At 37.4% G+C, this 19281-nt stretch overlaps 1 protein-coding gene across 5 annotated transcripts in view; it reads left to right on the forward strand.

Moving 5' to 3' along the window:
* Positions 1–18423, forward strand: part of opa1 (OPA1 mitochondrial dynamin like GTPase) — a 45063-nt gene extending 26640 nt beyond the window's left edge. For all 5 annotated transcript variants that reach the window (XM_048199277.1, XM_048199279.1, XM_048199278.1 and 2 more), the window contains 2 exons: positions 15772–15840; positions 17099–18423. In XM_048199277.1, the coding sequence (XP_048055234.1) occupies positions 15772–15836 (65 nt within the window). In that variant the 3' untranslated portion in view covers positions 15837–15840; positions 17099–18423. The remainder of the gene's footprint in view (positions 1–15771; positions 15841–17098) is intronic.
* Positions 18424–19281: the final 858 nt, after the last annotated feature.

Below are 19281 nucleotides of genomic sequence, written 5' to 3' on the forward strand. Positions count from 1 at the left end.
TGATAAAAAGCCCTCATGATTTATATTTTAATCTATTGACAGACCTAGTAACAGTACATTGAATATTGCTGAATAATAAACACATTAAGCATTGATCTAACTTCATTAATAAACAACATGTTTTGAATTGAAGCAGAAACTGTTTCTCATTATAAATTAAGTAATTTCAGACCCAGCTGTTTTCATCCTGTCGTCATTGTGGTGCGCTTTTGTTTTAAGTTTGAAGTGGAAAAAGGCTTTTCTATTTGGCATTAGTTTACAGGAATCATAATGGCTTGATCATGTGCAGTATCATATTATATTCAGTTTTTCCATTTTCTTTCACAGTATATTGTCATTTTTTTGTGTAATCAAAAGCATATTTGTATAGTTTTCAGACCAGAGGTTTGCCAGTGTGTTTAATGTAAGCATACTACTGTCTGTTCTTTATACACAATTTACCCAGCATGGTGTTGTACAAGAGGTGGTGTTTTTGTAAGTGCATTAGTTTTGCCAGCCTTTTTCAGCCACTTTTTGTGGTTTCTGCCACATCCTGAAGGGATATGCAAAGAACGTGAGTTTGGACAGAATCCTGGCTATTTCCAATTTCTTTTCAAATAGCAGGGAGGAATTTGTGGGCCTGTCTGGCCTTGCCGCCTTTCCTGCGTGAGGTGGCATCATGTTCCCAGGGTTCCTGGAGCTTTTGATGTATTTTGATGTGCTGTCTCTGCTTCCTCTCTAAGAGAACAAATGATCTTATTTTGACCGCACTCACCTCCTAAATTCTTAAAACATTTAAACAACAGCGAGCTTTTCAAACTGGCCTGGTTTCAAACACCAGTTTGCTACTCTCAGATGATCCCAAATTAATATGGTAACAGCTGATAAAATTTAAGTGATTTTTTTCTTTCTTGCAATCTGAATCAAACTCTTTAAAAAAAAAAAAAAAAAAAAAAAAAAAAAAAGGTTCTTCAGTGCCATCTATGGTTGCATGAAGAACCCTTAACAATAACCCTTAACCTTTGCATTGCACAAAAGGTTCTTTATCAGTGGAAAATAGTTCTTTAGATATTAGAATCTTCCTCACGCTAAGAAAAAATATATATATATATTTAAGAACTGTTCATTGAAAGGTTCTTTGGCTAATCCCAAAATGGATCTTCTATGACTTTGATCTAAAGCTTAAAATTAGCTTTTATTTCTTACCTTCCCAGAATTGTTGACAAAAATAAAAATCCCAAAATTTCCAGAAGTTTAATAACCCTAGCATACTCTCTCAGTTGGTTCCTGCTAAAGTTCCATCCACTTTGAAGTATCACTTTCTGACCAGCAGTTTTGACAAGAGTCTCTTAGACGTTTGACTTCTGGAGAGCTTCTTGAGATTTTACAAATCAGTGAAGCCCATTACTCATTACGAAGCACTCTGAGCGTTGTGCTTCAGTTCACTTTGATGACGCTTTGGTAGATCCAATCTTAGACTGCATTGAGTTCATAAAATTGGACCTTTGATGTCATTGATATATTTCTGGATGGTGATTTTTAGAAGGTGGAAAGTGGGCGATTTATTTTGGGAATATGTCTCCAAACCACATCTATACCACGTCGCCCACCTTACAAGACCCAACAGGAAAAGATTCCAGAATCCAGTAGCGGACGGGAGGGGTTAGGAAGCAGGGGGATTTCAAGCTCCATGCTCTTTAAATCACCTATGAGCTGTTGTTACATGCTCCCCGTCTTGCTCCCTGTTTGCCTTCTTTTTTTTCTTTTTTAGATGGATTGGAAAAACTGACAGCCCCCTTCATAAAGCGAGAGATGTATTGACGGGCTCATGGAACCTGGGGCTGGGCCAGGGGTTGAGTCCAGCTCACACGAGGCCATGAGGGGCTATTACTCCCACAGGTGCAGGGAGCTAAGCCGCTGACCCTGGTCTCACCTGTCTGCCTTTTTGAAGATGAGGAGCTGGGGGAGGACAGGGGCACTTCCCTTAACAAAGAGAAAAAAATTTTGCCCCTGGGGCAAAGTCTGGTGTTAAGAGTGATTTGCCCTTACTTGCAGGCAGGCAGGCAGTGAGCTGCTCTGGTTTCACACTTGGGGATTGTGCATGTGTGAGTGAGAGAGTGGGAATGCGTGGGATTAGATGTGCAAGATGGCTGTATTCAGGCTTGTTACTGTGGCTGCTGCCTGTGGGTGATGTGTCGTGTGTGCGCGCAGTGCCAGGGCAGCTGTATGGCAATGTGCCTTCACTGGAGCTCTGCCCACATCGCTAATATGCAACTGCAGGCACGTCAGGAGACGGCTTTATGAGTATTTGATTTACCTAATAGACTCAATTCAATTACAGCAATCCAGGACGTGCGGGGCTCCCTGTCTTGTCAGCCCGTATGACAGTCATAGACTTGGCTCTTAGTTTCCATTCATTTTTTTGAATGATGGAAAATTGATGTATAAACAGCCAGAGTAATTTTTTTTTTTAGGTACTTCTTTTTTTTAGGCTTTTTAAGGGCCCTCTAGCACTTAGAAATTAGTCTTTGAGACATGGCAACTGAAGTGTGAATGTTTTTTCCACATTTTGAGCATTACTCTCACTTTTTATGGGGTGACAGGACATTATTGTAGAGAGGAGGGGGGATCAAGACAAAAATAGTCTGGGCTCAAACATGCAACCCTGCAGCAGCACTACAAGTCTATAGTTGTGTATAAGTAAAAGCAGTTGAAATAATTTAGTTATGTTTTAGAAAAGTTTATATGAGCTAGAATCTTTATTTTTATTGTGTTATTTTTGGAATCCATTACTTTGTTTTATTTTTATTTTTGGTATCCATTATTTTTTACATTTTTCGTGAGAATAACTGAGACTAAGGGGATTGGAAATGGGGCCGTATGTCATCGTTAGTGAACCACAGGCCAAAGTATTGGAGCAAGTGTCTTAGGCTGTGATTTTGACAAGAATATTTGATTGGCAGTTTAAAAACACTTGATTGTGACAAGTGCTTTGGAGGTAGGGCTGAGTATTAACACAGATTTCACAATAAGATTCGATTTTGGGATTTAAGAATCATAATCAGTTAATCGAAATAAAGCTCAATTAAAATAATTTAATCAATATTGTTGGGCTGTCAAGATTCCTTGATTAAATTCAAGCACTCAATTTTAAAAACGGCATTTTTTATAATACATAATGTACATAAGATGATTATATTATGTATATTATGTATTTTAACAGTGTTGTTCAATAAAACCATATGATTACTTGCTTTTGATACTTTCTTTGAACCAAATATTATCGCCTCACTGTTATTATAGGTTGATTGTGTCACTTTTTACCATTGAGGTGTCTGGAAAAAATATCTAAATCAACCTGAATTCACCCTATATGTATTTTAAGTCATTTTAAAGGCTTACGTCTTTGCTTAGGTCTATTTTTATTACCACGAAAATATCAGATTACTCAATTAATCGTCAAAATAATCGACTGATTACTCGATTATCAAAATAATCGTTAAAATTAGAGGTTACAGCTTCTCCACAGTTTCATCTCCTGCAAGGATTATACAGAAGTTAAACCAGCTCAGTGTTGTGCAGGTCCTTGAGAAATGCTGTTATGTTCGGTCTCACACTCCCCCTCATCACCTTTACATCATTTTGTCTCTCAAAGGATGACATGGAAACCAGTTTTAGTGCTCAATGAGAACCACTCCTCCATTTCCTCCTTGTGTAGTGATGTACTGTTGCTGCCCCTGAGCTCTGTATACACAGGGTTTAACTGTGTTTGCATGAGGCGTTAGGTCACCACAGAAGCTGGTGTACCATCTCTTTACAGTGTCTTTCTCTCTCACTCTTTGTCCTCTATCCTTGATGTTCTTGCCTTTTATTGGTTTATCTAAAAGCTGGGAATATGAAACTTATGGCGCATATGGTACAACTCAGGTGTGACCTGTTGATCTTGTGAGTATTATCATCTGTTCGTGATGTTGCCCTGGTAGCTAGATTATAGAGCTTTTCTTCAAAGAGATGAACTGAGAATTTTAAAAACCAGTGTTATTTTAGTCACATTGATATACACAAGTGTGATCATTGTACTATAAAAAATATCCTGTAAGTTTCAAAACTTCTTTAGCCCCGTCCACGATACAAAATGCGTTGGATTCCCAGATACGGAAGAGAGCACGTAGAGAATGCTGCTTTTGTTATTGTTTTGGCCTAAGCCATTCACTGTAATCCTGAATAAAAGTTTCAGTGACCGACATCTTCAGTTTTGTCATCAGTAAAACATTGTTTCATTTTATTTAAAACATGACAATTGAAAAAGATGAACTATGAATAGCCTATAAGGACAACAGTGTGACAAACAATGGTACATTCATTCATAACTCTGTTTACACTAAACACCAAGTCATTCTTTGTCAGTTATAACCGTGGTAGCTCCAAGTACTTAAACTTTATTTGCCACAACTAAGACTTATAAAGCATATTTAATATGCATAAATGTTTCACATTGTTGGCAAATGTTTCAGCTATGTAACGAAATATTTTTAACATCAGAAGTAGGGCTCTATGATATTGGAAAAAAACTGACATTACGTGTATGTTCAAGCTCAAAAAGAAGAGAAAGAGACCTGAATTCAGTGTTTACATGCTGTCTGTGCGGCTCTGTGTGTGCGTACAGCTATCGATGAATGATATCGAAAAATATATAGCATGCAGCCCTAATCAGAAGTTTTTGAGAACAAAACAGGATAGAAAATAGCTTATTTCTTCTAAATTAGGATGTTTGTTGATGTAAAAATCTTCAGAACATTATAGTGGACCTCAGAGAACATAATAAAAAAAAAAAAAAAAAAATGCAGTTCATGACCCCTTTAATTTTTTTAAATATTTAATTTATTATTTATTTATAAAATGTCATGATTATTTACATTTTACATATTGTATTTTAATATATTTCAGTGTTTCCCACAGGATTTTGTGAGACTGTGGTGGGCGGTCCCTCTAGGGGGGGTTCGGGGGCATGCCCCCCCGGAGGAAAATTTTGTATTTTAAATTTAAATGCATAAATATGGTGCATTCTGAGACCAAAATTAAGTGACTAGATCAATGAAGAAATTTTTTTATCTTGTAAACAATTTTGTGCTCTAATAGTAATTTATTTATTGGTGATGGTAGGGCACATTAGTCATGCACACAACATATAGTAGGCTAATTGATAGTTCATATGTGGTCAAACATGTAGAGTATAGATTTAAACCATTAAGAAATATTTAGCAAAAGAGGATACCTTTGTTGAATTAATTTATTTCTAGAATAATTAGTGGGGGGCCTGTATCTATATATCTATATTTGTAAAACTAATGGTCACTCTTTGATTAGCAGCAAAAAGTATGCTTGGGGGGGCGCAAAAAAAAAAAAAAAAAAAAACAATTTAGAAATGCAGGAATGAATAGGCTAATTGTTAAATAACCATTTAACAAGTGACATCATCTATTTAAAACATGGAAAATTCAGTATTTAAAGCATGCCATAGGGCTGAGATCTAAAAAAAAAAAATATCTGTATTTAGTTAAAAAAAAAAATTAAGATCCTGCCCAATATTGTCCTAGAAACAATGTTCATATTGAAGGCTATGGAAAAACATGAATGTAACTGTGTAGTATATGCTATAAATTATGTGCAAAAAAGGGGTCAAATCACATTAGGCCTAGGCTACATTCTAAAATTGTACCTTTACAATCTAAAAACAAAATGTTTTTTGAAGCAGAAATTAAATACACTAAACTAAAAATGAAAATAAATAAAAACAAAAGAACAGACTAATAATTATTATTTTGATTACCCTACAATAGTCACTTTACACAGTTACTGCTATCATACAAATACACTTAGTTGTAGGTTCGAAATTCTCCATATGACATAATTATGTTCGCCAACAAAAACAAATTTTCAACAAATATTTTGAGCAGAATGTATTTTACTCAGATTGAACTCCGTCTGTTCGGCGCGCGGCGGCGCTCGTTCACGGAAGTTTGTGCTTGCTGAAGGCTCGTCCACGCCTGACTGCACAATGGAAATATTTTCCCGACTTTCTAACTTTTACAGATGGAGAATATGTCTGTCAAATGTAAATTATGCACTGAGGAAATTATTAAATGTCACTTCAGCTTAAAAAAATGATTAATAGAGGTATGTTTGTTTCCACCAATCGCTGCACAAGTTAAGGTTACGTATGATGACGAAAGCACGTTAGTTCGAGCCCTCCCGGAACCCATAGAGATTGCATTGCAGCGCCTGCAGTTCGAAAAAAAAAAATCTTTGAATGGAAGTCTATGGGAGCAGTCGGGGCAAATCTCCGCCAGACTGAAATGCCCAAAAAGAGGCGGTACTCCACAGAGCGTGACTCGACGCTGATTGGACTATATCCAGAGGCAGAACAAACAGCCTAGCAGTGACAGCTAGCGTAACTCTGTGGTTGAATGTGATTGAAAAATCCGTCCCTTTCTCACTTTGGTGGTGCGTCGCCCTATTGCCCTAATGAAGAAACCGCCCCTGCACAAAAACTTAATTGGTGCAACTCTATTTCTTTTGCCCTATGACTCAATTATCAACCAATTATTTAAATATCGCGACAGGCGTACTTTGAGACTGTGGCGGGACAAATTAGAATGTGGCGGGCCGCCACAGTCTAGTCAATGTATGGGAAACACTGATATTTAATAAATAACTTTATAGGTTTTTAAAGTAAAATAATTACTAAACTAACTCCATATAGGACACTTTTTCAAGCCGGATTGGGTATGTGGTGGTCTTTTCAACCAGCAACTTCTGAGTCATTCTTACTGTTGAGCCCTGTATTGACCTGAGAACTTGTTTTTATTGATTTATGCAAATGATTGTTCAGTTCACTAAAGAAACTGATTCAACCAATGAAACTGTATTGAAAACAAAACAGCACGCTTTAGGATGTCACCCATCAATTTATGGAGAACTATATGCACTTGTCTTTCATCTGTGGCCAGCTCCTATGTTTTTCCTCCTCTCACTCTCGCCTCTTCTTTCTCATACGCTCCCACCATATTCCCTGCACCCCGTCACTCTGATTTGAAAAGCATATTTTTGGCCTGCCCCTCTAGTGACAGAAAGACGATTATGCCTTTCTTTCAGGCTGAGAGGAAACCGCTCCCATCTCTAAAACAGCTGGAGCGAGCCCCCCTTCCCCCTGAAGCTGGCTTGTGGCCCAGTCTTCCCATGCAAGCTGATAATGGGCCGCCCACTCCCACTAACGTATCCCCGCCACCCCACCCAAGTGCTCTCAGAGGTCCGGCTCTCCACATATAAATCTCTCAACACTTGTCCCAGTGAAGGAAGTATTTTCCCTCTTCTCTCTTTTACAGTCACCCTGCCTCCAAACCTGGGGAAGCGGAAGTTAAATGAGTGGGAAATGGACCGGCAATCTTGCATTTCCATTTCACCATTCGTCCCTTCGCAAAAAGTGCCTCTGGGGTTGGCGAGACCAAGTCCCGTTGTCAGTAGGTCTCCTGCAAGGCTGTTCTCAAAGCCTCTGCACACCACACTATACATCTATCTGTCAGATAGTATGTTATGAGGTAATAGGAAAACCATACATTTCCTTCCTCGCTCAGTAAAAATAGAGCACTTGTTGCAATGCCTCACCTTCTGGACCATTCGAGGTGACACTGCATGACATAGTGCTGCTCCTTTATCATGTCTTTGTTCAATTCATTGTTAAAAAAACGGATTTACTGAAGCTATAATTTTAGTCCCCGGCATCACTTTAATATATTCTGCAAACCTCTGCAAAAAAGTGTGTTTTTCTCTTTTACATCCAGAGTCCTAATGTTGAACCCTTAACCCAGTGCACAGTGAATACGATGTCCCACCTAATGATCCATTAAATCCGGACCTAATGAAAGGCCTCAATGGATTTCTGCACACACATTAGCCAGTTAAAATGACTGTAATATTCAGACAGATCGGGTTCCACATAAGTGGGGTTAAAGGGATAGTTCACCAAAAATGAAAATCATTTACTCACCCTTAGTGTCGTTCCAAACCTGTATGATTTTCTTTCTTCTTTGGAACACAAAATAAGATATTTTTATTATTTTTGTCTTTATAATGAAAGTCACTGGGGTCCAAAATCACATTGAACTAAACTGCATGAACAGAAAAACAGAATGTCTTCTTATGCGATACAAAGAAGAAACATGAACTATCCCTTTTAGATGCCCATCAGTGGTGCAGGGAATTAGAGGTGGGATGGAAATCCACTGTGACCACCTGCAGTTGTGAGTGCAGGGTCGAAGTAAGAACTTTATGCTGACTGACATGCAGCTATGAGATTGTTCTTTCCAGCGAGGGTAACTTTTGGTCTCAAATACTCATAGAGGGATGGCCGTCTATTGTCCGGTTGACTGTTTTCTGGCTGTTCCACGTCTTGACTTGCCCCTGTCTTACCTGTGCCAAAGCCCTGTAATTAAATGCTTATTGGAGACCAGGCTGGAGGGAGGCTGTGAAGGGGAGGTGAGGAGTTCAGCGTACACCTGGGTTGACACAAGGCTGTCTGTACAGCCCTCATAAGCAATAGTCTCTCACACAGCCTAAGGGGAAAGTGAAGTGAAAATTACCATTAGATGCACCATCAGATGTTGTTCAAAGTTTCTGACTGCTGGGTGTATTGAAATGAATGCTATAAGATATTGATGAAGTTATTTGTGGTTTGTAGTGGTCCATTTCCTTTAAAACATCCATAATACATTTTACTTCAATATAGGGATTAGGAATGTCATTTAATGTTATGGCCAAAAACGAATAAATGTCCATTTTTTGGTTTAGAATGATGTGAGTGTGGAAATGATTACAGAATTTTCATATTTTTGGTGAGCTATCCCTTTAATATATCCAATATCAACCAATTCTGATGAATTGATATTTACATATTTATCTTGCATGTAATGTGATGTATTTTCCATTGTAGTCACAGGTTCACATTGTGATAATTAGCACAGCTCTATGGTATATGGCTATATGGGTATATGGTATAAGTCCAGAAAGATGACATTGTCATATTTGGACAAAAGGAATATATGTGAGATTTGTTTGTCAAGAATGTAATTTTTAGCTAGTTGTGTTAATGAAAGTTATATCTGGAAATCAGCCTACTAGTGACTTTTATACTGTTATGGGGAAGTGTTTTAACTTCAAGAAATTCCGCACTTTATCTAACTGGCCGTGCATAAGATTTCACGCACTGAAATAAGCCAGTTATCTGAGGTAAGCTGGAAGCTACCCTCATGTTGAACCCTGAGGTTCTCCACAGCAGATCTCCGGCAGCAGTTCCTCTCCTCCTTGTGGTCATATCATATGTTTTAGAGATAACTTGGAGAGCTGGTTTGTGGAACTGCCGTTTTCCATGGAGTTGTGACACCATCATGTTCTTCAAAATATATTATTTTGTGTTCTGCAAAGGAAAGTCATGTAGGTTTGGAACATTTTTTGGGTGATCTATCAATTTAAGGACCTCTCTGGTTTTCTGTTTGCTGCTTGAGAAGCTTTATCTTAGATGTTAACATTTCAAACGGTTTTTCTTGTCACACGGGTTCATACCTGACAATGATTTCCCATAGACCGTCTTCAGCAGTTTTGTTTCCGGGAAAACATGGTGGGAAACGTGAGCTGCTGAAAAGGCTGTTGCCACATTTTAATTTCTTTGCCATTTTCCCCATTAATGGTCGTGCTACTTGATGGCAAATACCGAAGGCCACCATTTATATCAAAAGGGATTGAGTTTCTCTTCAGCTCCATCTCCTTGGCGGTATCCCGTGCCCTGACTCTCGCTTTTTTCCTCGTCCTTCTGTTCTCCACGGCCACACTGTTTCACAGTCTAATTACAGGTCAATTAAGGGCTTTCTCCAGCCTTCTGCCGCTCCGGCCCAGGAGGCTTAGAGGCCCGCAAGAGTGGGAGTGAAAGAGATATCATTTCATGTGGAGATCAGGCGAGAGCCCCTTTCAAAGAAGGGATTGAGGAGGAATCCTGAAAGAGAGAAAGCCACCACACACCTCCCTAAAAAGGAGGCTGCTGGGACAGGGGCCAAAGGATTATGGGAATATTCATGACCAGATAAAGAGAGAAGACCTATGAATGGATGTGTCCAAAAGCTCATCTCTTAGGTAAACAGGGGTCTAAATGGAGTTTGGACCCTGTTCTCGGACTCACAGAAGCAGGGGAAGGAGCAGTTCTCTCTCCTGCGTCACAATTCCGAGGCACTGAAAAGAACGGTCTTGTTTTAGCCTTTTCTTAGCCGACATTCTGCGTTCCTCCATGTGGAACAAACAGATGGTGACCAGAAATAAATATCTGTTTCTCACAGTCTTTTCAGACACTTTAAGCTCATATACACACAAATTCACATCATCCTTAGCTGTCCATTCTTCTTTAAAACTTCACTGGCTGTAAACGTATTCGTTTTCAATTTGACAGTTTCCATGGACTTGCTGTTGCCCCCCGTGCATCACGTCCTCTTGATTCATACCATGTCCAGTCTTTTAGAGTTTCTATTTGTGTGTTACAAAGTAGTCTTGGTGTGTTATAAACAAAACAAGCCACTAATTCCATTAACAAATAAACAAACTTTTAATATTCAACATTATATAAATACTTAATCGTATTTAATTGTTACCTTATTTTAAGATTTAGATTACTTTCTTTTTCTTTAAAGGGTTAGTTCACCCAAAAATTCACATTTTTATAATGTGAAGTTCATTTGTAGTATGCAAACTATTTATTTTATATTCTTTTTTTTTTCTTTACTTATACAAGTACAAATTTATAATATTTTTTTAATTTATAATTCATCCATAACATGAAAACAATTATCTCTTATTGGTAAATATCAGTAAATATCATAATTGAGAAGACCATTCATAGGTCTTCTCAATTATCTCTTATTGGTAAATATCAGTGCTTCCATAATAAATGCACAGATCTCTATTATTCAGTGACATGCAATTAGATCAGGTATCCTCAAAATTGTTCGTATACATTTTATGCTGCTGTCCTTAGGGCTGTCGCGATAACCGCAATATCGTAATACCAAGCTATTGACAAGCCAACCGCAGATGCCTGCAAAAACCGCAGCAACTGTGATATTTGCATGTTTTCTATTTTTTGAAAGGTTATATCCTCCTCGTTTTACACTTCATACATGTGTACTAAATATTAAATAAGTTAATAATGATAGCATAATGATAGCAAATTACCATGGTAATTTGTACAGAGGCTCCGTAGATTTGCACTTAACAAGCCTAAACAGACAGTGAACGTGAGAGCGATCGACTGAGCGCGTGCGATTACCTGCGTTTGTCCTTCAGGCCGAGACATATAGGCCTATTCGTGAAAAAGGTTGTCGTCTCCAAGAATAGAAATCTCTCCCTTAGCATTGACACATTACTGGTCAGCTGAGCCTTATAAAGTGGCGCTCAAAGTTAAAATGATTTCAACAGCTTGCTTCATTACATCTATCTTTAAATGAATTAGCTTTTTTGAACGTGTAGTTGAATGAACGGTTTAAAGACTCACAGACAGTCCCTTGCTGCCACCTTGTGGCACAACAATTTAACTAAACTGACTAACAGCCCGTCTGGAATGCGCAGAGATGAGTAGTTCTGCTTATACTCGTGAAATATTAGCAGAAAATCTCGTTTAGTCAGATTCGAGGATCGGAACTAACTATTTTACATATAACAATAGCCCTACGATCTTACTGTCAGGTTTATGTTCTGTTATGTAGACCCTTATTTTGACATTCTCTTCTGTTACTTCACTTCCTGTTTCAACGCCCTATTTGGCTTCGTTATTGAATATGACCGCATGTATGTGTGTGTGTATATATATACAAACCCGGTTCCAAAAAAGTTGGGACACTGTACAAATTGTGAATAAAAACAGAATGCAATGATGTGGAAGTTTCAAATTCCAATATTTTATTCAGAATACAATATAGATGACATAACAAACTGAGAAAATGTATCATTTTAAGGGAAAAATAAGTTGATTTTAAATTTCAACACATCTCAAAAAAGTTGAGACAAGGCCATGTTACCACTGTGTGGCATCCCCTCTTCTTTTTATAACAGTCTGTAAACGTCTGGGGACTGAGGAGACAAGTTGCTCAAGTTTAGGAATAGGAATGTTGTCCCATTCTTGTCTAATACAGGCTTCTAGTTGCTCAACTGTCTTAGGTCTTCTTTGTTGCATCTTCCTCTTTGATGCGCCAAATGTTTTCTATGGGTGAAAGATCTGGACTGCAGGCTGGCCATTTCAGTACCCGGATCCTTCTGCTACGTAGCCATGATGTTGTAATTGATGCAGTATGTGGTCTGGCATTGTCATGTTGGAAAATGCAAGGTCTTCCCTGAAAGAGACGACGTCTGGATGGGAGCATATGTTGTTCTAGAACTTGGGTGTACCTTTCAGCATTGATGGTGCCTTTCCAGATGTGTAAGCTGCCCATGCCACACGCACTCATGCAACCCCATACCATCAGAGATGCAGGCTTCTGAACTGAGCGCTGACAACAACTTGGGTTGTCCTTGTCCTCTTTAGTCCGGATGACATGGCGTCCCAGTTTTCCAAAAAGAACTTCAAATTTTGATTCGTCTGACCACAGAACAGTTTTCCACTTTGTCACTGTCCATTTTAAATGAGCCTTGGCCCAGAGAAAACGCCTGCGCTTCTGGATCATGTTTAGATATGGCTTCTTTTTTTACCTATAGAGTTTTAGCGGGCGAAGGGCGAATGGGACGGTGGATTGTGTTCACCGACAATGTTTTCTGGAAGTATTCCTGAGCCCATGTTGTGATTTCAATTACAGTAGCATTCCTGTATGTGATGCAGTGCTGTCTAAGGGCCCGAAGATCACAGGCATCCAGTATGGTTTTCCGGCCTTGACCCTTACACACAGAGATTGTTCCAGATTCTCTGAATCTTTGGATGATATTATGCACTGTAGATGATGATAACTTCAAACCCTTTGCAATTTTTCTCTGATATTGCTCCACTATTTTTCGCCACAGCATTGGGGGAATTGGTGATCCTCTGCCCATCTTGACTTCTGAGAGACACTGCCACTCTGAGAGGCTCTTTTTATACACAATCATGTTGCCAATTGACCTAATAAGTTGCAAATTGGTCCTCCAGCTGTTCCTTATATGCACATTTAACTTTTCCGGCCTCTTAATGCTACCTGTCCCAACTTTTTTGGAATGTGTAGCTCTCATGAAATCCAAAATGAACCAATATTTGGCATGACATTTCAAAATGTCTCACTTTCAACATTTGATATGTTATCTATATTCTATTGTGAATAAAATATAAGTTTATGAGATTTATAAATTATTGCATTCCTTTTTTATTCACAATTTGTACAGTGTCCCAACTTTTTTGGAATCGGGTTTGTGTGTGTGTGTATACACACACACACACACACACACACACACACACACACACAAATGGTGGTAAAACCGCATATTACGCCATTGAGCCACTCAAAAATACCGCAAGGGAAATTCCTTAACCCCGACAGCCATAGCTGTCCTGCATTCTTCAGAAAAGACCATGGATGGCTTGAGTTTTATCTCCACACCTGCTGTGTCACAAGGCCCTTTCCAAAACTTAATGCCTGTTATAGTCGCTAACCTTTTGTCCCTAGGCACAAAAAAGATGCTCAAAGTCTAAGCCATGAGATTGCGTATATGTGTTCAGAAGGTACTGAAGGGTCATGTTTCCAGGCTTCAGGATATTTGCGAAAGTGTTTGTACGTGTGAGCACGTGTGCGGTTGTGTGTGGGTCTTAGTATTGTATTTCAGACCTTAGAGATTTCAGATGTCCACAAAGGCTGTCTTATTTCTTTCATCCTACACCTCTGAGGAGATTGGGGAATCCCCACACCACAAATACACCTAAAACGGCTGCACGAGCCTCAGATGACCGTATTTAGTTACAGCCACAAACTTGTAGGCCAGTGTCCACTTGAAAAGCCCAGTTAACCTGTTGTCATATGAGACCTTAGATTGTTTGTTCTCACACTATTAGGCCACAAATGGTCTTGCATGAATACATAACTTACATAATAGCTCTGCTTCAAAACCTTGTGAGCTGCCTCACTGCAAACTGGTCATTGAGCCTCATAAATGACTGATTTGGAAGTTACACTGTAAAAAATTTTTTGTTAGATTTACGGTAAAATACGGCAGCTGTGGTTGCCAGAAATTTACTGTAAAAATACGGAAGCAACATTTTAGACTTTACAGTAAAATACCGTATTTCATTAACTGATATAGTATAATGTTAATTTACCAAACTATTGATGAACTAATGTCTGTTTTAAACATTTATAATACACTGACAACTACAAAACACAGTGGTGATGAGTCACATGATGAATCAAAGTTCATCACAAGCAGCTTTTCCACCAGCTGAGAAGGTTAATACTAATATATAGAAGGTGCACACAGTGTCATTCACACAAAAACTAAACACCATCATGGTAACACATGAAATAAAAAAAATACAATAAACATTAATTTAACAATATTAGATCTTATGTAAAACCAATGTACAAGAAAAATAAGAAAAACTAAGAAGAAATAGCTATATCAATGAAGATACATAAAATGTGAAGTATTACGCAGTGAATTCTGGGAATGTCAATTTACCGTTTTTTTTTTTTTATATACTGTAAATAATACAATAACTTGTTATTTTTCACTTCCAAAAGCTGTAAATTTAACAGTATTTTACTGTAAAATTACATTAAATGTATGGTTAGATCGATTACAGTTATAAAATCACAATCATTTTTACAGTGTACTTATGAGTTTCTTAAAGTTACATTTTAAGGTGTTCTTGTTACAGTGTAATTATACATTTAAGTACTGAATTATATTTATTAACGTAGGGTTAAGATTAGGGTTAGTTGCATGTAATTACGCATTTACTGCTATTACTACATTTTAATGATTTATATATTTATATATTTCTTTTGCATCATCAGCCATCTTGGACAATGAATGAATGAATGAATGAATTTTATGTGAATGAGTCTCATTAAACCTCAAGAAATGTAAAGGTCACATTTTACCTAACAACAAAAAAAGACAAGAATAAGTCATATTTTGTGAGTGTGTGTGTGTGTGTGTGGGGACATTTGGGGTAAATTGTAAGACCTTGACACCTTGTTGTGAGATTTACCCATGTAGGAACAGAAATTCTAAATGAGAATGAAATTGAATTTCATATTTTAAAGGACATCGCCTTGCAACATTTTCATTACCTTCGCCCCTCTCTTTCACATAGTTAAAAGTTGTCACCTATTACCACTCCTCCTCCATGACTCCCTGAAGGGGACAGGCTTTGAAGTAGCATGTGGAGGTGAGGAGGTGCAATAGAACACCACCTCTTCATCATCTGCTCCTCAACCGCACACACCTTTGAGTGCTGAACTGTCAGTGGCCACCATCTGCTGTTTGGGTGACAGAGAATATACCCACAGTGGCACTTGACACGACTTGATACTTTATCTGCAAGAAAACCTACAAATATTTGTATGCATACGAGTCCACTTGAAAGTGCGTGTCTGCAGTGATGTGGCCATGTTAGGGTTTTTCCCAGTAGAAGCTTGAACTTGAGAAGACAAGTGATTATCATCCAGCAATTCTGTGCCATTGAAATGGCAGCATTATTAGTATGTGGTTTGCTCACATTTGCATTTTTCTTTACAGAAAAAGTACGTGAAATTCAGGAGAAACTTGAAGCCTTCATTGAAGCTCTTCACAAAGAGAAATAGAGCAGTAGGTGGTTTTTATTTCTTCTGCATGGATAAAGAAAACTAGAGAGAAAGTGATAGAAATAGTTTGTTGACGTTTATTATTAATTTAATTATAATTTATACTTTTAATAATTAGTTTAAATATTAAAAATAAAATTGATTTTATTAATGATTTTTTGTAGTGTATTTTATCATTTTAATATAAAAATAGAACACAAGAAATGCAATAAAATACTAAAAAATAAACTATGCCTTCTGACTTGTATGTAAAAAGACTTTAAGTCACTTTTCATCTCTTCAATGTCTGCTCATCTTTTTGTATAAAGTAATGAGTTATTTTCATTTGGAGATTTTGATATACTACATGAGATGCAATTATGCAACATAAGTAATAGAGGGTATGCGGGTGATGTCACCGTCGGCCATTATGACTGCGGTTACACCCACTGAGTGGCAAAAAGACTGAGTGGCAGCATTGGTTTTCAGCGTGAATGCCGCAAAAAACACAAAAAAGAGCTTTGTGATTGACTGTACAAATAGCTTTGACACAAAATCTGAGGTAAATTTTTTACAGAAAAAAGAAGTAAATGGATTGCTGCAATTCACAGTATCAATTGGACTCCAGGCAGAGAAATGTGAATTTGCAGTTATCATTTTGTGTCAAAATGTTGGATTTTGGGGTAAAATCAAACCCTTTTTATTATATATTGTGTTGACAACTCATCAATTAAATATTTACCATCTTATATTCTGCATAATTGGGTGTTTTTAAATAAATACTGACAAAAACTTTGGGACTGGACGATATGGCTATATATATATATATTGTATAGTTATATAAAGAGTTCACGGGCAGATTTGCTTTCTGTATTTCCCCAGCTTCGAAATCAGGCACTTATAAATGTCAGGAAACACGATTCCTGGCTGCATGTCAATATCCATGGATTAGGTTTCTTTTACATGTTATAAGGAACACTTTCGAGCCCAACCTAGTGTTTTACTCGGCTTTTCGCAGTTTCCCCTATTAAATCCAGTCATGCAGCAGGTTCTTTTGCCACTCAGTCCAGCTGAGGTAGCTTGTTCCGGCGGGAAATTGACGTCGATGCATACCCTCTATACATTCAAAATGTTAAATCAATGGACAGCCATAATTAATAAGCATGGGTTGTTATATAGTGTTCATTGTCGTATTAAAGTTTATTATTATTATAAATGTACTTATGCTTTTTGCTGGATTTCATGATCTGAGAACTAAATCTTAACGTTTTGTCTTCTTTCAGGATCATCTTGTTTCTGGACAGTCATGCCCTTAGAGAAGAAAATGCACTGATTAAATACAACATCATTTTTGCTCTTTGCCCTTCTAAAATGACTTTCTTCCTAGCTTCTCGTCTTCACTTTTTTTAACGTATCTCCTCACACACACATGCACACACTCACTGTTCCCCCTTAACAACAGTTAAAGTTAGTGAAGTGAGCTGGAGTCCCTTTACATTTGCTGCATATTTATTCAGTGTTGGAGAAAAAGCACTTACTTGGCTAAAGATGGCATGTGTCAGAGTGCCATGCTTTATTCTTACTTCCTCCAGTGCTTAAAAGCCACCAATGTGTTCACCAGACATGTTCTCGGAGAAACCAGTCAGACAGACATGCACATACATCTTCTCCCATCCCTCCTTCCCAATAAATGGCTTTGTCCGGGTCTCTCTTTCCCCTGACTTTCTTTATTAATTAAGGTGATGCTTATGGATAATCCACATGGTAAAGTGCATCTGTTATTGATTGGCCTTGCTGTGAATAGAGAAAATGTTCAAAAATGTCTTATCACTAATTGCCGCCTTTGTTCATCATTTGGAGCTGGGATTTTACAACATTTAGACAAAATCTCTCTTATGACATATTCACAGTTAGGGAGGGCAGTTAAAATTATACGACTTAACATCTTACCGATAGACCACCATATAAATCCTTTGTAGTTATTTTGTAGAATCTGATATTAATAGTACAGTAGATCTCATCTGCACCTCATTGTTACCATTTGTTTGTAGTCACAAGATGCAAAACATAGAGACATTACGTCATCTGCTCTCACAAATGAATGAAAATGCAATGGCATATCTGTTCCATTACATTGCTCTACAGAACATTTCCTCACTTTGTTTTTCTTTCTTTCAAAATCAAATCTTTCAAAGATTTTCATCAGTCATCTTCAGCTTTAGTGCACTTTTATTTTTTGCTTGCACATTTTATATCTCGCATCCTCTAATTTTTGTGGTCTGATTGGGTTTTATATAAAATCCACTTTCATGTCCTGATAATTTTGAGTGTAAGGGACACAACACCTTTGTTCCTGGTTGCTCAAAAATGTAAATGGGTAAATATATATGTACTTGTAAAGTATCCTTAAGTTCATTGAAGTCATGGATCTGTTGTCACAACGGGAAAATATATGAGTGTAACAAAATATCTGTGGGTAGATTTGAGAATGTTTCCCCCCTTTTGTTGTAGATTGTAATGTTTGCATGTTGTACCCAAACAGATGTGGTTTATTTATTAAATTGGTGTTTAAAAAAGTAATAATAAAAGTGACTTAAAGTATGTTAAACAGATCTCTATTTAAGATGACGTGATGGGCGATATCCAACATGTGCAGAAATTTCCAGCTTTTATGACATTTTTGCTTGCTGCAACTTTGACGATTGCTGTTTAACATTTTGTCTGGTATGTTTAACCTTTTTAAAAAAAAAAAAAAAAAAAAACTGGTTAAATTATAACTCATTTGATGCACTTTGGAAAACATTTATTGAAAGAGCCACAGTTTGGCCGTGTCCTGGCCTCATCTTTCTCTCTGTCCAGTTTTTGTGCTTAAATGCACATAACCAGAATAAACTCATCCCAATATTGTAATTAAGAAAAAGACTAGATCAAAAGTCCTTAGCAGTTCTCAATTGGTGGGTCGCCTGCAGCTCAAAAAGTAGAACATGGTGCAAGCTACGCCAATGTTGTGGGTTCGATTCCCAGGAAATGCATGAACAGATCAAATGTATACCATGAATGCAATGTAAGTCACTTTGGATATACCAGTGCATCAGTGTTAAACAATGCATATTCATTTAAAGAGACATTTAGAAACTAAATTTGTCAATTTTTTATTTAACCTGTTAAATGTTAATAATTGTGCAAATGGTTGACCTTATGCAATTTGATTTTTTTTTAAGGGAAAAACTTCATGTCATTTTTTTCTTCTGCCGAACACAAAAGATATTTTGAAGAATGCTGAACCAAAGAATTGACTTTTATTTATTGGAGAAAAAAAAACCCTACAACAACAAAAAGACATTTCTCAAAATATCTTTTATTTTCCACAGCAGCCATATTGTAATAAAATAAGGGTAAATGATGACAGAATCTAGTTGAATCTAGTTTATTCAAAAGGCTAATCAAAGGGTTAGTTTACCCAAAA

Source organism: Megalobrama amblycephala, linkage group LG8 (assembly GCF_018812025.1).
Source record: "Megalobrama amblycephala isolate DHTTF-2021 linkage group LG8, ASM1881202v1, whole genome shotgun sequence".
Classification (NCBI taxonomy): domain Eukaryota; kingdom Metazoa; phylum Chordata; class Actinopteri; order Cypriniformes; family Xenocyprididae; genus Megalobrama; species Megalobrama amblycephala.